Source organism: Aspergillus oryzae, chromosome 8, assembly GCF_000184455.2.
Source record: "Aspergillus oryzae RIB40 DNA, chromosome 8".
NCBI classification, from domain to species: domain Eukaryota; kingdom Fungi; phylum Ascomycota; class Eurotiomycetes; order Eurotiales; family Aspergillaceae; genus Aspergillus; species Aspergillus oryzae.
Genome location: NC_036442.1, coordinates 2,767,787 through 2,789,348, shown reverse-complemented (window position 1 = coordinate 2,789,348; position 21,562 = coordinate 2,767,787). Strand labels below are relative to the sequence as shown.

General features: G+C 47.8%; 9 protein-coding genes across 9 annotated transcripts; 5 read left to right on the top strand and 4 right to left on the bottom strand.

The window, feature by feature from the left end:
• Positions 1-124: 124 nt before the first annotated feature.
• AO090010000229 (peptide MFS transporter) lies at positions 125-2,026 on the top strand (the record flags this gene model as incomplete). Its single annotated transcript, XM_001827206.3, has 3 exons — positions 125-156; positions 253-799; positions 854-2,026. 3 exons carry the CDS (start codon positions 125-127, stop codon positions 2,024-2,026), a joined length of 1,752 nt encoding a protein of 583 aa, XP_001827258.1.
• A 2,148-nt stretch (positions 2,027-4,174) lies between these two features.
• On the bottom strand, positions 4,175-5,337 carry AO090010000230 (uncharacterized protein; the record flags this gene model as incomplete). Its single annotated transcript, XM_001827207.3, has 3 exons — positions 4,175-4,489; positions 4,535-4,737; positions 4,803-5,337. 3 exons carry the CDS (start codon positions 5,335-5,337, stop codon positions 4,175-4,177), a joined length of 1,053 nt encoding a protein of 350 aa, XP_001827259.3.
• Positions 5,338-6,428: 1,091 nt separating this feature from the next.
• Positions 6,429-7,646, bottom strand: AO090010000231 (tryptophan synthase subunit beta; the record flags this gene model as incomplete). The annotated part of the gene is made up of 1 exon (XM_001827208.3): positions 6,429-7,646. One exon carries the CDS (start codon positions 7,644-7,646, stop codon positions 6,429-6,431), a length of 1,218 nt encoding a protein of 405 aa, XP_001827260.3.
• A 404-nt stretch (positions 7,647-8,050) lies between these two features.
• Positions 8,051-9,121, bottom strand: AO090010000232 (aromatic alcohol reductase; the record flags this gene model as incomplete). Its single annotated transcript, XM_001827209.3, has 2 exons — positions 8,051-8,995; positions 9,053-9,121. The coding sequence occupies 2 exons, from the start codon at positions 9,119-9,121 to the stop codon at positions 8,051-8,053; spliced, it is 1,014 nt and encodes a 337-aa protein (XP_001827261.1).
• An 824-nt stretch (positions 9,122-9,945) lies between these two features.
• Positions 9,946-11,694, bottom strand: AO090010000233 (uncharacterized protein; the record flags this gene model as incomplete). Its single annotated transcript, XM_023233758.1, has 1 exon — positions 9,946-11,694. The coding sequence occupies one exon, from the start codon at positions 11,692-11,694 to the stop codon at positions 9,946-9,948; it is 1,749 nt and encodes a 582-aa protein (XP_023094086.1).
• Positions 11,695-12,402: 708 nt separating this feature from the next.
• On the top strand, positions 12,403-13,528 carry AO090010000234 (uncharacterized protein; the record flags this gene model as incomplete). The annotated part of the gene is made up of 3 exons (XM_023233757.1): positions 12,403-12,411; positions 12,449-12,678; positions 13,009-13,528. 3 exons carry the CDS (start codon positions 12,403-12,405, stop codon positions 13,526-13,528), a joined length of 759 nt encoding a protein of 252 aa, XP_023094087.1.
• Positions 13,529-16,832: 3,304 nt separating this feature from the next.
• AO090010000235 (uncharacterized protein) lies at positions 16,833-17,861 on the top strand (the record flags this gene model as incomplete). The annotated part of the gene is made up of 3 exons (XM_023233756.1): positions 16,833-16,910; positions 17,025-17,609; positions 17,661-17,861. 3 exons carry the CDS (start codon positions 16,833-16,835, stop codon positions 17,859-17,861), a joined length of 864 nt encoding a protein of 287 aa, XP_023094088.1.
• Positions 17,862-18,787: 926 nt separating this feature from the next.
• On the top strand, positions 18,788-19,926 carry AO090010000236 (uncharacterized protein; the record flags this gene model as incomplete). Its single annotated transcript, XM_023233755.1, is given in 3 exon segments — positions 18,788-18,932; positions 18,950-19,523; positions 19,878-19,926. 3 exon segments carry the CDS (start codon positions 18,788-18,790, stop codon positions 19,924-19,926), a joined length of 768 nt encoding a protein of 255 aa, XP_023094089.1.
• Positions 19,927-20,702: 776 nt separating this feature from the next.
• Positions 20,703-21,423, top strand: AO090010000237 (uncharacterized protein; the record flags this gene model as incomplete). Its single annotated transcript, XM_023233754.1, has 3 exons — positions 20,703-20,858; positions 20,906-21,129; positions 21,324-21,423. 3 exons carry the CDS (start codon positions 20,703-20,705, stop codon positions 21,421-21,423), a joined length of 480 nt encoding a protein of 159 aa, XP_023094090.1.
• Between the last annotated feature and the right edge of the window lie 139 nt (positions 21,424-21,562).

The following is a 21,562-nucleotide window of genomic DNA, read 5'->3' as shown; positions in this document are numbered from 1 at the left end:
AAGGTGGCTCTCATTTCCTTCCTGAGTTCTTGACCTCGTGCGCAACCGTTGAGACGAATTTCTGTCCCGCAAAACTATCCCCTCTTCCTTCTGGGGATTTTTTTTTCGCCTGGTCTCCTTCACAATGTCTTCAGATCGTGATGTTGAGGTGACTCAGTAAGTGTCTCCTTCTGTCTTCTTCTGTTCTTCCTGCACCCTTCTTGTTCGCCACTACTCATCTTATTCCTCCGTTCACGGCTAACCTCTATGTAGACAACAGGCCCAATACAATGCCACACATGTAATCGATGACAAGGATGGCCTCGAGGCCAACGAAAAGGCTCTGGGACCTACTCCAGATGGCGAAGAGCCCACTCAGGATGAAATCAAGAACTTGCGCCATATTGCGGAGAACCTGCCTGTCTCCGCCTGGCTGGTCGCTATTGTCGAACTTTGCGAACGTTTCACATACTACGGTATGAGCGGGTTGTATCAGAACTACGCGAACCTTCCTCTAGATGGTAGCCAAGGACGTGGTGCTCTGGGCCTTGGTCATCAGGGTGCAACTGGTCTTACCACCTTCAACCAGTTCTGGTGCTACGTCACTCCCATTGTTGGTGCCATTGTTGCCGATCAGTACCTTGGAAAATACAAGACCATCGTTCTCTTCTCCATTATTTACATGATTGGTTTGCTCATTCTGGTTTGCACTTCAATTCCCTCGTCTCTTGAACATGGCGCTGGTTTGGGAGGCTTCGTCGTTGCCATCCTGATCGTCGGTCTGGGAACTGGTGGTATCAAGAGTAACGTGGCCCCTCTGGTATGTAATCACCGACAATCATTGGGTTGCCATGCCATGCTAATATCTATGTAGATTGCCGACCAATACAAGCGGAAGAAGATGGCTATCAAAACCATCGCCAAGACTGGCGAACGGGTCGTCATTGATCCTGCCCTGACAATTCAGCGTATTTACATGATCTTCTACGGATGTATCAACGTTGGTTCTCTCTCGTTGCTGGCCACTCCTTACATGGAGAGAGATATCGGCTACTGGTCTGGTTATCTGCTTTGTCTGTGCATGTTCATCTGCGGTTCCTGCGTGCTTATTGTCGGACGCAAGTATTACGTCGTCCGCCCTCCCCAGGGTTCTATCATCACCAACGCCTTCAAGGCGCTGTGGATTATGGTCATCAATCGTAACATGGACGCGCCCAAGCCCACCTGGCAGGCTGAGCACGGTAGCCGCGACGTGCCTTGGGACGACCACTTCGTCGACGAGCTCAAGCGTGCTCTGGTTGCCTGCAAAGTTTTCGCTTTCTACCCCATCTACTGGGTCGTCTACACTCAGTTCTCGAGTAACTTCGTCACTCAGGCCGATCAGATGGAGGGCCATGGTGTTCCCAACGACTTGATGCAGAACTTCGACCCTATCTCCATTATCGTTTTCATCCCGGTTCTGGAACTAACGGTCTACCCCTTGCTCCGTCGTTGTCATATCCAGTTCCGTCCTATTACCCGTATCGCTCTAGGCTTCATCGTCGCCTCTTTGGCTATGATGTACGCCGCCATTGTCCAGCATCTCATTTACTCTGCCGGACCCTGTTACGAGCACCCTGGCTGTGATGCCTCCATCGTCAACGGACAGACCACTGGCAACCGCGTGCACATTGCCATTCAGACCCCTGCCTACGTGTTCATCGGTCTCTCGGAGATTTTCGCATCGGTGTCCGGTCTTGAGTACGCTTACACCAAGGCGCCCCCAACCATGAAGTCGTTCGTGCAGTCCATGTACCTCCTCACCAACGCCTTCGGTGCCGCCATCGCTGAGGCTCTTACTCCTGCCGCTTACGATCCCGCCATCATGTGGATGTTCGTCGGTCTTGCCGTTGCTTCGTTCCTCGCCGGTGTCATCTTCTTCATCGTGTACCGCCATCTGAACCACACAGAAGACGAGATGAACGCCCTCGACGCCGATGATGATGTCGTAGCTGCGGCTCAGCAGGCGGAGGAGGAGAAGAGGAGGAAGAAAGAGGAGAGCTCCTGATCTTGTTTTTGTACTATAATTTACCTTTCTCGTTTATTTTCACATACATAGATACTAATCTCTCGTTCCTGACCCGTGGTCGGACATACTTGATCTCGCGCGGGCTCGCGTAATAGCACCTGCAGAGCAGATGAGACGAGTACAACGAGATAATGTATATACGAATCACGTTCGATCACGTTGAATCAATGAACACTTGACTCATTCCAAGAATTTGCCTCTCTTGTATCCCAATGACTCAGAGTAGAATTAGAACCACATGAATTTTCTATACCAAACCAAATATTCGGATCCCGGAGCTGGTCCGATGGAGCGTGTCTCACCATGTGGACCCGCACATGCTCAAATTAAACGGACCCCGAACGGATTAAAACAGATTAACCTCGGTGGGACCACCACGTTTCTGATGACAAGATTCCATCACAAATCCTCAAGCTACCTCGCTATCTGCTAATACATATGAGACATCTACTAAACTTAAAGTACACACATGCCCTCATCCCCACCACCGTAACCTACCTAATGCGGACTAATGCTAGGGCTAAGCTAAGCTTAATGTAAAAGGTGGAGTATACAGTACCAGTAGCCAATGGTAGTCTGAGGACGGAGCTCTGGCAATGGGGTATTTTATGTTTGTCATGGTTTTCGGAGGACGGGTGGAACTCCGGCCAGCCATTCTTTTTTTTTTTTTTTTTCGTGGTTCTTCCCGAGACATGGTATGGTGTGGAGTAGGTTTTTATGGGAGAGGTTTTAGGGGAGGTAATGGCATGATTCATGGATTTTGCTGGTGGACGATATGCGAGGTTTTATCGGGTCCCCTTGCTTATACGAGCCGCTAGGTGGTCCAAGATTGATATACTATAAGAACATATGTAGATTGTCATGTGAGTAGTACTTCTACTCTATACGGAATAACTGTGGGTGAAGACGGAAAGATTACGGTTGTGCGTGGCTTTTGTATCAAAACCATGGTCTTTCCGCCCTAGAAGTCGCTGCTTTAAGACTTCAAGTCGACCATGCTTGGGTAGTTTGTCTTAGTTCGTCCAAAGCTGTGGTCAATACATCCCCAATCAACAATAGTTATATACCTGGCGCGTACATCATAAGTATAGGAAAAAGGACAAAAGGGCAATCCTCCACCCCCATACAGTTTTTTCTTCAAGATGCTTCATTTAGCAGATTGTTCCCAACTGCCAGAAGACTTCCACTTTATATATAGAGACACAGGCATTCTGTATTTGAATGTCCTACAGCAAATCAAAAAAAGGCAGATCAGGTTGATTGAAACAGTTTTATTCACCAGGCTGATCCCGAAGTTAAAATCAAGTACGATGATCTTACAGAGAAATCTATGCACCGGATCAAACAAATTTTTATTCAGTATGTCAACAACACAGGGTGCTTTATGCATTTTGAGGGACCAGCTCTTTGGATTTCCATCCTGAATTGTTGAGTCTGAGGAGTTGGATTCGAAAACAATGATTATGTTTAACTTCCAGGTTGAGCAGCTGTGCATGCTGTGGCCTTTTTAGACTCCCGTGTTTCATGTGCGCTTCAAGTTCACAAAGTCGTTTCTCAGAATTTTCCCTTTATTTACGAATTATTGTCCAGTAAGCAACAGTAAGAAACGGTAATACTACGCTGTAGCACGAAATGATGGCCTTTTTGGCGTCATCTGCGACTGAAACAGGTAGTTCCCTTCGGACGAAATCGAACTTCTCAATATAGTACAGATTAAGACACCAAAGACTAGAGAATACCACACTACTTTATATATCCAATAGTCACCAAGAAGTTAAATATATATAATACCAGTTATGTAGAAAATCAGCGTGGTTTCAAATTCATCTATTCAGAAGAAATGAGTATATACTTTTGAAGTCTCATGAACCTCCATCTCCTATATCCAAGTTAGAAGTTATAGTATTAACACAGATTCCAGCCCTCGACGAACCATTTCAAACTCATTAAGTTCTTCCTTGGTTTGCTGGGCAAGGAGAGGAGTTAAGCGGTTACATGTCGTGATCTCCCCGCGTCGATCATACTCGCTATTGTTCCACGTTTCGATGAACGAGGACTTTTCAAGGATCAAGTGCTGTTATTGTTCTAGGCATCATTGATTCGTACCAACCCAAAACTGCTACCACCCTAGGTGGAAAGAGCTTGCTTTTCGTTCCGCTCAATATCTAACATGCACCGCGCGGCGTCCAGAACTGTCTCTTCGAGACTTCGGAACTCCACCCCTAAAAACTTTTTCACCTTGGAATTATCAATGGAATATGCACCCGGAGGTAAAGAGCGTGTTCCTGGTTTGCCAAGCGGCGTGCGTTCGCTCAGTTCGGGATGGTGTGATCGGAGAATATCGCAAACATCCTGGAAGTCGAATTGCCTGGCGCACACCACAAACCGTTGGTTGCCTGCCTCTGGGACAATCATAGCTCTGAATTGTGCATATGCAAGATCCTACAGAGTGTTAGTTAGATTAGCGACAAGGCACGGGCGACATACTCGAACGTCAACATAGGTGTGTACAGGCATATAGGGTACCGGTGCATCTTTTGTCGAGCTGAAGCAGAATTTCCACAACCGAGAATTGGACTCGTTCAACTCCCCGATACTTGTAATAGAATGTCGCAGAGGACCAAAAGTCGCCGGCGGAGATAACGTCACCAAGTCAAAATGTGGTTGTTCTTCCTTCATAAACTGCCATGCTGTGTACATACCGCCGTCTTAGTGTACCGCATTCTGCCAACAATAATCAGGGTAATTAACATACCTTCTCGTTCTGCAAAAAGCTTACTACCTCTGTATGCTTTCGACGGATCCCCATTCACTGCCTCTTCCCATGTAACAGGGTTCCAATCCGCTTCCGTATAAATCCTTGGTGGGTCCGCGACAAGGTTGTCGTAGTCAATCACACTGGCACAGCTGCCGGTCCAAATGACTCTCTTCACACTAGGGGCATTGTCTTTCACGGCTTTGAGCAGGTTCAATGTCCCCTTGATCGCCGGCTCGAGAAACTGGAGATTGCTTCCCGCGTTCGCGTACGTGAATGGGGATGCAGTATGATAGACGGCGTCAAAAGCGGGGGTTCCCTGTACCGCCGTGTCATATGCCCCCGGTGCGACGATGTCGGGGACGATTGTGATAGTTATCTGAGACTGCTGGGTGGCGAAGTCCCTCAAGATCTTGTCGCCTTTTTCTTGTGTTCTAACAGCACAGCAGACGGTGCAGCCGTGGTCAAGAAGCTGGGCGAGGATGTGGGATCCGATGAAGCCGTTGCCCCCGGTAAGAAGAGCGCGACGGGCCATTTTCAGCACTGGAGTGTGTAAGTTAATAGGACTCCTGTCTAGGAAGATGTAGAGGGAAAAGTGAGGCCGAGGTTGCAGAGCCAGAAATGAAAATTTCTTGCCTGTTCTCTACCCATCTGATACCGGCCACCTCTTCGGAGGGTTTTCTCTATTAATTGAGCAAACCATCTGAATTGCTTATAACGCGGAAATTCCCGATAGCGGGGTTGTTTATCAAGAGGGTTTACTGTTCATCGGATGTACCACGGAGTCACTGTTAACTCCGGTCGAGTGTGCTCTGGAGTATGGAGGACTCATTGTTCCCGTGGGGTTAACCCCGAGGGTGGATTTCCTCAGAGACCTGTAGTGGTTGGTTCGGGAGGGAACAATGTTTATCTGAGCTGGGCAGCTCCACAGTCTCCACTACTCCCGGTCCAAGGTCCAATATGCTCTACTAATAGTCTATACTGACTCGCTGTTAGCTCGGTTAACGCCGAGAGGAGATCTGTTTGTGGACAGGGATATAACAGAGAGAGTACTTTTGCTGACTCTTGAAATCCCTCGGAGAGCATGTTCAACTTAGCATCTTCTTTCACCCCAAAAGTGTCGAAAACTAGTGTCACTAACACTGAAATGAAGCCTCGAATAGTCCTGATGGGCAAGGTCGTTGCGCGACAAAGCTCTTGATGCTTAGAGATTCATGACAATGTAGCAAGCACGGATCGCATGTAGCCCCCCTTCCCCACGAGATACCCACGGGATCAAGTGGGTGTTCGCTGGTAAGCTGAGAGAGGATTCTCGTGTTTCATAACTCCAAAGTTGGATATGGTTCCTGATCATACACGTTTGTAGTGACTGCCATCTTGTCCAGTGTGCTCTTAGTCGCGCTGGATCAGATAAAATCTTATGAGTTTCAGATTTAGATTATAGAATAATCTATATAAATAGAACGAATAAGATGATTTTGCGAATAGTAAGGGTATGTCATTCCATTTAACCCAGAAACGATGCAAAAGCACCCGTCAATCCTGTACTGAAAGTACCAAAGCAGATCTGGATGCTGTCAGTACAACAAGTAGAAGCTCCGACATTGATATCTATTGCAATACTTACTACTGCCCAGTACCATAATTCTGAAGCACGTATTCAACGTCTTTGTCACCGCGCCCCGAAAGATTGACCAGTATGCGTTCGGACGAAGGGCGCTGCGACGCCAATCGGATCGCGAATGCTACCGCATGCGCACTTTCCAGAGCAGGGATGATTCCCTCAAATTTTGCCATGCGAAAAAAGGTACTGATGACTTCCTCATCGGAAATTGTTGCGACGGAAATCCGACCGGCTTCATGGAGCATCGCCATCTCCGGGCCGATGCCAGGGTAGACGAGCCCAGATGCCACGGATGAGACATTCGCAGGCGTACCATCATCATGCTGCAGCACAATCGACCGAGCACCATGCAATGTTCCCGGTTTACCATAGGATAGCGTGGCGGCGTGCTGACCCAGCTCATCGGATTTGCCCAGTGGTTCCACTGCATGCAGAATGACCCCCCGATCATCAAGAAAAGCCGAATACATGCCCATCGCATTCGAGCCACCCGCAACACAGGCAACAACATGCTCAGGCAAGCTTCCATTCGTAATCGAAAGGAACTGCTCACGGGCCTCTTGACCCACCACACTCTGAAAGTCCCGAACAATCAAGGGAAAGGGATGAGGCCCTATAGCCGATCCGATCGCATATAGCGCATGCTTATGCTGCTCTACATATGCATTAAACGCGGAGTCACTGGCCTCCTTCAGAGCCGATTGGCCAGCGGTTGCAGACACTACGCGTGCGCCGAGCAGCTGCATGCGACCGACATTCGAACTCTGTTTACTAACATCGATCTCGCCCATGTGAACCTCACATTCCAGGCCAAAATAGGCCGCCGCAGTTGCGAGCGCGACGCCATGCTGACCGGCCCCCGTTTCCGCTATCAACTTCGTCTTACCGAGTTTCTTGGCCAGGAGGGCGAAGCCAACGCAGTGATTGATTTTGTGCGCGCCTGTGTGATTCAAATCCTCGCGCTTAACGTAGATCTGAGCGCCCCCGACCTGCTTCGATATAGTTTCGAGATAATGGACCGGCGTTGGCCGCCCTTGAAGTCCGATTCGGGCCTTGTTGAGGGCGCGCTGGAATTCCGGTGATTGACGCAGCTCCTGATATGTGTTGGCCAGTTCTTCTAGTGCAGGCTGAACCTCAGGAGGATAATGCTTGCCACCGAACTGACCGAAATACCCTTCGGCGTCGGGGTAGCTTTGGGAATAAGGTTTAGCGTCCGGCATCATGACTAGACCTCTGAGACGAGGGGCAGTGATGGTTTGTTCTTGAGCTCAATCAAATAGGGAGCTTGGAAACGCTGATATCTCGGATGAGTATGAAAATCGGTAGATGGAGATACACACGAGAAGATCGAGTCAAAGCTCCAGGCTGTACAAGGCATGTATGAACCCTTTTAAGATAAGCGAGTGAAATTGGCCCCCAAGAAGAGCGGGGGAATGACGAGTCGAAAACGCGCTAAACTCCCTATCGCATATTGAATTTGCAGCAGCGAACAATTAATACAACGTGAGATGAACTGAAGTCCAGAATATAGAACAAAACAGAGACTTGTCGTCGAAGCAATTCCCGTGCTTACATCCATCTATCCATTGAATCATTCAGGCTCCGTACATGTAGATGCTGTCTTCTAGGACGCCATACGCTCATCACGAAGCTGCAGCTCCTTGACCATATTTATCCCCACCTTAGTAGCTTCATCCAGGCTTTCATCCGGTAACCCAAGCAGGTCATTTTGAGCCTTCTTCGAGAGATCGTTGGGATGATCCGGATAGAACGCCCTTGCATACAGCATCTTACCAAAGCCAGCCATATTACCCAACTTCATTAGCGCCAGGCCATCCTCATATCGCTTCTTGGTGTCCTCATGAGTGATCGTCCAGTCAGCGTCAGTAGTACCGGTGACACGTTTGACGCTCTCAAACATATCGTTCTGGCTGACCACGAAGCTCTTAACGTACACGCCCTTGTTAAGGAACGTCGACAAAGTAAGACTCTTATCATTTTCATCCTCTGGCAGTTCCTTAAGGCTCAGTACCTTAGCCACGGCACGCCCAACCTGCGATAACGTCGACGTCGAGTTCTTGGTATTACCATCGTCGTAGATTGTCAGGGAACGCTTGTCAAAGTCGAACCCGAAACGCGCCTCCCCACCCGCCAAGCTGTAATCGTACCAGAACCCACAGCACACTGTGATCCACTGCATACCGAGCCTCTCAATCTCGTCCCTGTTAGCCTTGGCTACGGGCCCCAGCAGCGTTTCCTCGCCGAGTTTAATGTCCTCAATGTCGCCGCCATACCCGTTAGGCATGACGTACGGAATACCGGCCTTGGCGGCCGCCTGGACGAGCTTGCTATGGGTGTCGCGGGGCGCGGTGGGGGCCATGGTTATGATCAAGAATTGCTGGTCCTTGAGGGCGGCTACAAGGGTGGCCTCGTCATCGTAGTCGACTGGGGCGACTAGGACGCCTTCGGGGAGTTTGTTACCACTGTCTTTGCGGGAAAGGGCCGTGACTGTGTGTCTTCCGGTCTTTAGAAGGGTGTTCGTAATGTGCGATCCAACGGTGCCTCCAGCCTAAGGGTGTTTGGTTAGTTTTCTAGTATATGTGGTGTTGTTGAGGTGCTCACTTACGCCGACAATGGCTACTCTTTCGATGGTGTTTTTGAAGCCGATGGGCTGGTCTTTGGCGTATTTGGGCATTATGATTGGGTTGGACGTTGGGAATGTATTGATGGCTGGTGTTATGGTCGAATGATGCGGTTGAGGTGTTTATGTTTGTGAGAGAGTGAAGTGGTATTGTCTGACCACCCTTCTCTGCAGCAGAGGATGCCCGTCTATTTATACTTTGCAGACACAATCTCGAGTGCTGTAGTTCTCTAAGGTTCTCTTCGCAGCCTTGTCATATTTGATCGTACTCGAGAATCTCGGACGAAAGATCTTACATTGTAGAGTAGTATATCCGACTTGATTGTGTGCGAACTTCAATCTTGATTCGTCCGGAGATAGTGGTAGCACCGGGCGAAGGCGGCCAAATTAATAAGCCCACGCTTCTCCGCCGCAGCAGCCGCACGCAGGGGTCCCCTAACGCTGCCTGATAGGCTGGTGCGGCGCTAGGCGACTAAATCCGCAATCGCCGCACATAAAACCGCACAAGGCGAATTGAAATGATGATTCACTTACGGACCCACGGGCTGATGGAGCTTCGAGTATGTCTTCAACCTCTAGAACGACAAGAATCGAAACTCCCACAGGAGCATAGACTCACATACTCCATTGCGTTTCGCGGTGCGGCGTCATAGGTCTATGGGCCTACCCAACACTCGGGCGAACACCTGGCGAGAGGTCTAAGAACATAATACAGGAACAAGGCAAAGGCAAGAGGAACACTTTGGGTATTATAGTCTATCATAAATACAATGCTGAGCTTCATCAGGTCATCCCAGAATACCACAACATGACTTGGTAATTTACAAAGGGTATATCCGTTGAGTGAGGTCAATCAATACTCAACGAACCCCGCGGCACTATACCTGAATGTCAGGACCGAGCATCGATAGATATGGCTCGATAAAGAATTGGTCCCAGTCCACGTCCCAGTCTATATCTGGCACAGCAGTGTTGGTTTCGGATGCCGGCTGCGCCGGAAAGAATTGATAGTTCGCCTCGACAGCTTCCAACTGAGCAAGTTCTTTTCGCTTCTTCGCCATATTAAGACTGAGTAGATGCCGCGCCATAGATAACGCCTCACGCGTCAGCCCTGTATCGACAGCCTTGACTAAGTTCTCCAAGCCCTTGAAGGCAGCACCAATATGGACAGAGGCGGCCGGCGTGTCGATGGCCAACAGGATGCAGGCATACTGGAAGACGCTGCCGATGACGTTCCAAAACAGACGACCCTGGCTAGCTTGCTGCTCGGCTGCCTCCACTGCGGCGTTGCCGCTATCAATGACGAGCTTGATGACTTCGTCTGGTATGCGGATTTTGAGCTGGTAAAGGCGACGATAGAAGCAGAACGCAATGTCCGCCTTGGTCACCACCAAGAATGGGTGGGTGGTCTGGAGCCCACCCAATACCTTGAGACGCTCAAATAGCTCGTCACTCGGAGCTGGGGACTGCCATTCGAGCTGAAACGGAGAGTTGAGCGATGGGATAATCTGGACTAATTGAATGAATTGGTCAGCAACGGACCCTGATACCGGAATGATAGACTGGCAAGTCACGGCCCGAAAGTGTACAGGCGAACGATCGTACTCATAGGAAAGCATGATATGCCCAGCCCACGAGATCCAGAAAATCCTCCTCAGTCGGTCCGCATCATGTCCATGAACCGCGGCGCCGGCGATGGATGCCATCTTCTTGATGTTCTCTTCCTCGTGCAGCCCTATCGCTTCACAGAGGTGCATTTGGGTGCACGAAGCGATCCAAGCATTGCTGGGGCGGGTTGTGGCCCGTAGGTAAAACACTCGCATGCCCCACGCGACGATATGATCGATACCATGCAATCGCATAGAGGCCGGATCATCGAGAATGGCTTTGGCGTACTGCACCAGGTCAGACTCCCGCGGGTGTCTGTTGGGAGATAGGAATGACCCGAGAGCGGCCACACCAGCGGCCACAGCGGCAAAGGCGACAGCGTTCCTGCCGGAACCATGATAGTACTCCCGACATCGCTGGGCGTAAATTCTCGGGTCAATCACGTCGCCAATGGGGCCCAATATTGAAAAGTACACTCCTGAGAAAAAGTCGAGGTCTTTCTCCGAAATGAGATTCCCCAGAAAGCCGTGAGCGTTGGATGCTTCCTCGGGGCGAATGCCAAAGTTGTAGGCAAAGGACCGCATTTTGGGAGGACTGTCGGAGCCAAGGGCCACACCCAGGATGTGTGGGAAAGCCATGGCCGCTGACGCCCCAGAGTATCTGAACTTTTGCTCGTCAAAGATGCCCGGGGAGGCCCCGGCCACAATGGTGGGACTCTCCGTCGACGAGCCGTCGGCTTCGCGGGAGCCTCGCTCCATGTGAGACCGGCTGCGTGGACTGCGCGCTGTGGGGGCCCGGCTGGTCAGACGACTTTCACTGTCGAGGCTGACGCGCTTTGCTGAGGATGGAATAAGTACGCCGCCACCCGTATTATCAGCGGTGTCATCAGCGTACCTGCAGTTGTATCCATAAGTGGAGCACATGCCGCAAGGATACACGGTGTCACATTTCCGCTTCCGCTGATGGCATGGGATGCATGCCTTTCTCGCGCGCTTGCGTTTGGCGATCGCAGTCGCCATTACTGGCAAAAGGCTATGAGCTTCAAAGCCTACTGTAGTGGACATACAACTGTCGAGATGATCTTCCGGCCCACCATGTCGGGGACGGAGTTTGATGATCGTAGATATCGTAGAAGATGGTACGAATGCTTAGTATCATACGATATCTAAGTTCTACGGTCAGGAAGGAAAGAGGAACGAAATTCAGTAAACGGAGTGTACTGGGAAGACAGCCAGAGGAAAAGAGAAACTTAGAACAACTAAAGCTATCTGGAGGCTGGTGGGCTTTTGGGGCGGGACGAGTGGATCATGCTTGGTCTAACTAAAAGCGGCTAGCGCACCTCTATTGTACAATGACGGACAACGTGTATACAACATTAGCCCAGAGCATGCGAACTAAAAATGATATAAGACATACGCTGAAGAATGTGACATGCTTTTGGAGACGTCAATATATATCCGACTGTGTAGTGGGATGAACCTTCGGTTAGAAGCAAGGGCAAATGCAGCTGCGCAACCAGGTTGAGAATCTGACATTGCTTTAAAACAACCATTAGAACCTTCCCCATTCCCTGATGCCAAAAAAATCTGGGGTACCCATGGGAAACAGGGGCCCCTGGCCAACATACCGGTACCGATGATGGCCTAGATCAGTGTTATTTTCTCCCACTGGACTTTAGCTCTTCCCCAGAGGTATATATGACCATCGGACATCTTGGTCAAGGCTGAATGGTCATTGTAGACATTCCTGAAGCTTCTTCAACACAAATTCTAGGACAAGCGCCTTCCTAGACTAGACTTGATACGCAAAGCTCATCTGGAGCTTTGGAGCTGGGATGGAAGTACCAAGCTTGACAGCGACACTTGGGATGTTCATATTACATCAGGACGAGGGCTTAAAGTTTCTTTTGTCATGAGCACTTACATACACCTCAGCCACTACAGGTGTATCCGCTGCAAAGAGAAGCAGGTTGAAAGCGTAAAGCGCCGGACATATACCACCTGGTGAGCTATCACAAGACTCAGCACAGCATAGCCAAGCTAATTGAAGCCTATATAGCTCCCGCTGCCTCCTGAAATTCCGATGAGTAGAGCCTGGTGATACTCCTTATGAGACCATAGACGCGGACGGCATACCCTTCACAGGTGAGGCTATAAAAGCCCCAATTTCTGGGAGGCCTCGCAGAAGCAAAAGCAAAGCACGCTCATGAGGCCAGAAAAGTCTTATGGGGGCACGCCGTCTATAGAGAGAGTTTGTCGCCGGTTGACAATGAAATGGGAGCCTTTGATTAACATTGCCTACTGATATCTTTACTGTCACTGCATCTTGTATAGGCTCACGCCGTTATCATTCACACCAGAGTTTACGATTCCTGTCAGTGACATCTGTCCTTGGCACAATAACCAGGGAGTGGTACGTGCTGACTATGGCGACCAGGACTATCATCAAGATCACTTTAAACAATTGGAAGGCTACAATGCGTTCCGTGCTATGGTATTTTTGTTATTTCCGGGATTATGGTCCAAGGTTCTTGGCCAACAAGTCTTCATAGCCGATGACGAGCGGGACAGCGTGGTTGACGATCTGAATACCGCTACATATCGACTTGGGGGCATCATTAAAGATGCTACTGATAGATATATGTTCGAGGTATACCACGACGCGGAAGTAGCAGGCGTCGTGCTTCCTGACGATGTCCTCAACTTTCTGAGAGAGCAGAAAGAACAGTCACCAGAAAACGAAGTGATTGGAATGGCTAGGAGCATGAAATTCGGCCCAACTAGTTGCTTAGCAGACTCGGCAGTGCAAGAAGTAGAGGATGTTCAGCGTGACGGACGGTCGGGTGATCACTGAAAACTAGAGGTCAATTACCCTGAGATAATGTGATGTAGCTCATATAGGATCATGGGGCATGAAAGGGTGAGGCATTAGGATTAATCTATTTGGGACATTTTGACTAATCAAGGAACCTGTTGGCGATCAATACGTCAACAGATTGTTCTAGGCAACTTGCACGTTGTCGATTTCTACCTCAAGTACGGAGTGTTTTGAGATCATTCCGGGTTCGGGTTCGGGTTCGGTTTTTGAGGCAGTTAACGGCCTCTATCACTACCGTATTGTTTTTCTGCGGAAACTTTAGGACTTTCCCTTTCCGGAACGGGACTAGCTCAGGGCCGCTTTTTGCTCAGTGATTGCTCCCGGAGCGTGGGGATAGACAAGAGTGCGTGTGCTGAGTGCTCCCGGAGCATTGAACTAGTGCGCCGGAGCGATCCGGGATCAATTCCGGAGCCAATCCGTGATCGCTCAGCTAAAGCCGACTACTTCGGACGGCAGGTTAACTAAAAATCATAGCGCCAAGCCCATCACTCCAACAATTAACTGAGGGCATAAACATCAGGACGCCTCCAGATCTGCGACTGAGGTCCACTTTATGACGAGTAAGCGACATGTATGGCCGTCGTTAAGAGTTTCGGCTAATACACAGTCCCTCACTGAATGGCTTCTAATCTCAAATAAATTAATTATCGTGATTGCTCTCCATGTGAATACGTCGTCTGCACCGTAAAATACGAACTTTGATCAGCTTAAGCCATACAGTGAAGAGGACTCTACCGCTCCTTGGTTGACATGCTACACAATGTGATGATGTGGTACATATGGATTATTGTTCTGGAAGTAGAAAGCCAACTGTGATTGTATTAATCGTTCTAAGCTAACCCTCATAACGTGAGAATACGTATAGTCACCTATCTCTAAACGTCGTAACGCGTAGCACCTAATTCTGAGGTCTTTCCACCACTGGGTCCATCTAGAGCCAAACGTCACTTATGGTATGGCGTAGAGTCGCTAATGCTCATACGGATGGAACTTTGATGGGCCCTTGTCGCAGTGGGATTCGCAATGCAAGAGAGACTTGCGTACTGCAAAGAGCTTTTAAAAACATCCGACATGTTTCATTTTTGACAAGGGATGCTTTTAGGTAATTGGTTTGATGTTTTAGTGTACTTTCACTAGAGCTTCCCACTTGTCTAAGGCACTCATAAGTCCAGGCTTAACAGTTCCACATGTGTAAATCAAATCAAGTCAGAAAGTATATGATCCAACTTAGTCTTCCAAATTGTTTATAGGATATTGGGCCTCCGGGCATAGCTGTTCCGTCTTCACATCAGATATCCTCCGTACGGCGGTTTTAATGCCCGGTTCTCCCCTCGCTAGTATGTAGAGCCTTTCCTAAATTTATTTTGCTGGTTACTTACAATAAAAGCAAACCAGCTCTTGAGACCTCGTAAGTCAGAGCCCTACATTGAGAAGAACTATGGTGACTGTATCGGGGAAGAACAGGTGATATCTTCTTATGCGAAGTCGAGGAACGGTTAGGGCATAAGTAAATATAGTAACCCTGCGCGGCATGAATTTCAACGCTACTTGTCAGCACATTCACTGCCAGACTTACGATGGCATGACAATAAACCTCGGAGAAGTTGCCACTTTTATGATGAAAGGACTTTTTTAAGCAGTACCCACATAAACACCGAGACATGTGGCACTGATACCAGCTCCTGATAAAAGCTCCTCGAGCCAAAGTCTACCTGTAGGCCTGTTGATGATTGTACAAAGAGTTCTCGCTTACTATGTCCAAGATCGCCATAATCGGCAAATTTCATGGCAACTGAAGACCAGAATCAAGGGCCACAGCTATATATATGCATCTAAGCATAGATCTAAGGATGGGATGAATGAGAAGAATTAACACTCGTGGTCCTGGAATGGATCTTTCGTGAGTAGCGGAAGAGTGTACACTCCAAGAATCTTGAGTATGGGCGCGAGCTCAGACTATTAATAATACTTATACTTTATGTGAATTTAATCTAGGACCGAGGCAACTTAAGAAGAATCATATATATCTCTCTCAGAGTGAATGTTATCAGGATGCACCGCATTTATCGATGGAAAGGAGTTTATATAGGCAAATACCATCTGTCGATGTTCCATACGCGCTTTGCCTTTATGCCATTACAAATTGCTAGAGGTTCGAGATACGCGTATTTTTTCTATTAACAACAGACGCTAGCACAGGGAGATATGAAGATTCGCTACCACTATCTAAAAAGCAGTTGGCGCACCATTTTATTCATCGCACACATGGCTATAGATGGCTACGCAGCACTTAGGACACAGTAGAGTTGGTGTTCTGGGTGGTAAAAAGGTTAAATATCTAGGGCTATGGCATATCGGTCGGTAATCATCATAAAAATCGTTATTCGGACTCGGAAATCGAATATTGGCGCTGAATAACCTGAGTATGGACAATCAACCTATCATACGGCCCATTGGCGGAGGCAGTTAACAGGACTGATACAAACAGTGTGTATTGGCTCGTTATGCTCCATCGTTGTATCGTGTTCTGTTTTGTAACAGAAAATTTCAAGCCACAATGTGGCTGTGCAAGATTACATTCGTAAATATATGACAGGTAAATAACTGTATGCTAAAAATGTAAGTGTAAAAAAAAAGGATCAATACGATACATCGGTAATATGGGTCCCTGTAATAAAGTATCATGGCCCACAATGAGGTCGGGACTAAGCCAGAAAAGCTAATTCTGAATATATTGCTGTGGTATCTGACAAGCGGCTTCGAGTATTTGCTATAGGATAAAGAAGAGCGGGTGGGAAGAAATTAGGGGGGTAGACATAGAATCTCCGTCTGCAATGGAAGGATGCCTAATGCAAGATGCCCTTACTAATGTAAGCTAAAACTACAAGAAAAAGCTGCTGTCTCATGCTCCTAATGTATAGAGATGGAACGCGGATGTTTACAGATATCCTGCTGTACACATTCCTTCTTTCTCTTATGGCCCTACAGGATCTAAAAACAGGCCTGTAGGCCTCACCTGTTCGAGACTGTTATATAGTGAGGGTTAACGGTGTGCTAAGATAATAGAGCCATAGCTTGAAGACCTATTAGCTACTATAGCAACCATCGCCTAGGGGGTAAATATATATGAAGATATAAATACAAAACGCTGCTTGTAGGTATATGCAAGCAGTAATTTGAAGTTTAAGTTAATAACTGAAGACTATTCTTGTTAGTAACTCGCTTCTTAGGGCGCCAAATATACCAGCTTCGTTGCCAGAGCGCGGGACTTTTATGACTTATGGGTAAGACAAGAAAGTCGCTATGTGTCGTCTTGCCTTATGTTTTTTCAGTTGCTAGCCTAATATGTCTTATATTCGTGGGTATTGGCTGTACCCACACATCGTCTCCTCAAAGTGAACTGTATTTTATGAAGGTCAGTGCATAATAATACTCCGTTGGAAAGCATGGAACCGAGCAATTGACTGTGCAGGCCAACTTAACGGGGTTTGGATCAACTCTAGAGAAGAAATTAACGGGACTAATCTCACAACGGTCAGTCTTTGATGATTCCTTAGCCGCGGTAGCAGAGACTACTTCAGATGTTTCGTCAACACTGCAGGATACAAGCAACACTGCCCAGAATGAAGGCAACGACGCCATTGATGGTGTGATGGAAGCGGTGGGGAATGCGGTAGATGAAGCAAAAAATCAGGCTCAGGATGTTTCTGATAAACTTGCCAAGATAGAATCCAATATAGAGAGGTTCTACATCATTGGGCTTTGGGGATACTGCCAAGGGAGCTTCAATGGAACTGGTTCGACCGTCAGGAAATGTACACCTCCAAGCTCGTCCTTCTGGTTCAACTTTACTGAAGTACTCGGGCTGGAGAGCTCATGGGCAGAGAAGATATTTCCTAGCGAGGTCGAAAAGGTAGTGGGTGTGTATAAGGTGGCATCGAAGGGAATAAGCGCCACCTATATAACCGCACTTACCACAACTGTACTCACCCTAATTACGGGATTAACGGCCATAGTCTCCGGCTGGGGAAGCTGCTTGATCAGTATATGCGCAATGGTATGTAGTTTCAAGCTTAAGAACGTGGTCTTAAGCGCTAACCGTATCTAGATATCGATGGTTTCTAATATAGCAGGGTCAGCAACAGTTACGGGGGTGTATGTCTCACTTGTCGGTGTCCTTGAATCTGTGTTCTATTCTGCGGGGATTAATGCAAGCTTGGGCCAGAAAATGTTAGCAACTAGCTGGCTGGCTTCTTCATTCTCCGTGGTGGCTTGTATTTTCTGGTTGTTGAGTATCTGTTGCTGTTAGGAAATATGGTGGATGGTCTAAGAATGGGTAATCAATCGGCCTGGAACAATATAAAAATAGAATGTGATTACGCTAGCCTCTAACCCCAGGACGTGAGTGTATGTTGTAGCTTATGTATCATCATACGTGGTCCATCGTATAGAGCCATGCACACATCCAGTTCATTCCAAAGCCACGTTGTTATTTTCAACCTTGTCTGTTGTGAATTGAGGCTCGACCAGGTGAACTATAGAGCTTCAGGTACGGACTAAATTCCGTATAAGGATCAGATTGATTGGAAATCAGTCCGATGTTTAACTTGTATATGAACCCTCAGGTTTACAGAAGTAATGAACAGCAACCAATCTTCCTCTGAAATAAAACACCATCAACTATGGCCCAGGAAGCTGTATGCCCTGTGACAATTTGACTACTCCTTTCGCGAGGTTTACGTACACAATGGAAAATTTGATCACTCTCTTCCTCTTCAGTTGGGCCCTTTCTCTTAATCTGTCACGGGTTGAGCCACCTATGGTATGTGGGGCAATTTGTGTGTCGACCAAATACCTCGTACTTGAATCAGAGGTTCGCCTGGGCGAATTTGCCTGAGGCTGCCGCTAGTATTGTCATTTTCAATTTAGCTAGGCCTAAATCGGTTATTAGCTGATGAACTTCCGTTAATGTATGTGGCTTTGGATTCCGTATTTCAGTGTTCGCGGACAAATATGAGGCCGAGGCCGAGGCCGTCGCAAGGAAATCGAAGCTCCGAGAGGCGCGTCATATATAGGAGACTTGATACTTCCAGATATGTATCTTATTTACATACCTTTTCTCCCATTCTAGAGGCCCTTTGGGCCTCGCTCCTCGCTCCTTGCTCTTGTCAATGAATTTACTCCAGACATAGGAATACTTCAGAAACACACTCATTTTTCCCCTCCAGATTCAGGATGGCTCTGCTGTCTAAGAGGGAAATCATTGAATTTAGGCCTATTGGCGACGGATTGAATGCATTCCGCGACGAGTTCGTATCGACTTGCAGAAGTTCGGGTCTTCCTTGCTCCGTCCAATCTGTACACGAGCTTGATCATGATGGTACTTATTCTTTTAAGGACAAATGACTGTATCTAACCGTGAATTAGCTCTTCAGAGCCTGTGCATCTGGCTAATACTGGCATTGCAGGCCCTTCCCGCTTCCCGCGCCTTGCCCCCTGTAGTTGGCGCCCACAAAAACCTTTTTAATGATTTATCCAGGTTATGCTCGAGTATCAACTCCGACGAATTCAACCTGGAGCGACTTCTGCCCTTATCAATCGCGGCATTCAACAGAGAATTTGATGAGGTCATTTGGGATAAACTCTACGCAGCGGCGGCAGAAACCACGCCCCCCCACCCAAGGCCGCCACCGTACGTCGAGCAAATGCCGTATTCCTGTTCTACAAGCATGATCTCGAATTCGCATGAACGTCGGGATGACATAGACCCTGTGCTGAAGAAGGAACTAGGCTCAATATACACGGATGTACCTGGATTTGAGGAGGCATTCTTCGGAGGAGTTAAAGATCTGGAGAAAGCTGGCACTGCTGTCTTCCATAGATTCATTGAGGGGGATGATCCTCTATACAGGGAAACAGCTGGCTGGCGTGACTGGCCTCAATCTGCAGAGGAAAAGCAGGTCCTGGATTGGTTAGTCGCAAAGGTTGAAAGGTTTTACGAAATTGCAACAGAAAATGTTTCTGCCCCGAAAAATCATCGCAAGGTTTTAGGTTGGCCACATCAGCCACTTCAAAGGTCTACCCCTGCTCAGAGGCTAGATATTAGATTTATTCTTTCTCTAGAATCAGCCGATAAAAGTACCCGTCGGCCGCATATCCTAGTAATTAGTGAACTGAAGCGCAATCCTAATATAGACAGAGCATCTATCACATGTCATGATCTGGGACGTTATGCAAGGGAAGTCTTTGCTGCCCAAGACATCCGTCGTTATATGAGTTTCAGAATGAAAAGACGCAGCTACAGAGCTTGCTAACCTCTAAAAAGCAAGAAAAGCTTCGCCGGTAGCAGGAGAAGCAAGAGAAGCAACGCTTAGCTGAGGAAAGAAAACTAGTATGAAGTAAGATTTGAAATATTAACCATTACAAACTATGTAATAGAAGAAACGTTAAAATAATTGAATGAGTCTTTAGAAAGCGCAATCCTTCAAAACTTGATATTGATTAGATACTTTTTCTGCGTTAGGCGCTCAGAACCGAAACAGTCCACGCTGGTCAAACAGTAAGTTTACGGTCAGGCTAACCTACACTATCAGAATAAGCGAGCATCCAAGCGCTTCCACAACAGCTCGCGCTTTTTGTCCCTCTTACACTAGTACTCCTGTACACCTCGGATGCAAAACGGTCGCATCTTGTTTTTAATAATAATGGAGTTACTTTGAGGTACATCTGGCCACAATGTCGCCCGTGGAGAATCAACCCACCCGAGCATATGCGTAGGAATGGACCCCGCCAATCCTCCAGGTAATTGCTCAGATCGAATTTTCTCGACTTTTCTGATGCCCAACGATATCGGCCCGGAACATATATTTACCGGCGGGGGATCTCTCACACGGTCACCCGGTCAAACCGCAAATTTATACAGGGTCTTAAGTCGCCATTCACTCAGGTCTAGTAAGTGCAAAACATGGAACTGTCCGCATAGCTACTCGAATGAACCTAGCAGATGTTGCACCGCGGATTGTGGTTTCCTACGAACACAATGCGCGCAGTTCTAACAGTTTTTTGGTGACGATCAATCGATAGATTTATACGCCGGACAGATTAGGTCATTCAAGAGCATTTAGAGTGTACGTTGATCGGAAAGAAGGAGATGCCTGTCTCATCACCGTTAAAGGCTGCTGCAAAAACTGCAGCAGCGAAAGTGAGATCAAAGGTCTCCCGTAGCTCGCACGAGAAGTATGCGTGGCTTTATGCTCCCCCAGCGACCAAAGATGATATTAATCCAGTCGTGGAATGCTGGCTGAAGGTATGACCTTTAATGTCATGAGATGAATATTACTGATACACAAGAAGGATCAAGGCAACCTCGACTATGTTTCTGGAGTTACGGGCGGAACGTTCCGGGATAACCCGCTGGAAAACGTCGTTGAATCCTTTGCGATCGTTTGGACAAAAAACAGTGGCACTATCGAAAGGCCCTTTCCCGGGAAATACTTGCTGATTGTTGGGCTGGAGTATGTGGACCAGAATAATGGGCTTCCCATATTGGAGGAGACTACGTCGTTGGACCATGGCGAGTATGTTCTTGTGTCTGGTGATAAAGACTTGAAGCTTAATGACAAAGGAGGAGGAATCTCTTTATTTATTATTCTTGATTTGGTATGATCTTCAAAGGCATCATTATTTAATTTAGCTTTTCTTTCGTTTCTCAAGCATTCGTTGACGCACCTCTCAATGAAATCACGACATAATCCACGAAATACGAAATTAGGATGAGGACCAGAAACTCGCCAAGGGCTGTGTGGCCCACGCATCCGAAGTTCCATATGCCGCAAAGGATGCAGTTTGCTGTGTCCAGCTTTGTGGGTTAAAATGACCAGATTGAGATCCTTCATTTTCACAGCTCGCCCATGCATCTACCTCGCCGCAGACTGGTATAGTGACAGGAAGGTAATTAGAGGCCGTTGTTGGAACTTGGTCGGTGCCATCCCAGAAACCAGGGCTTCTATA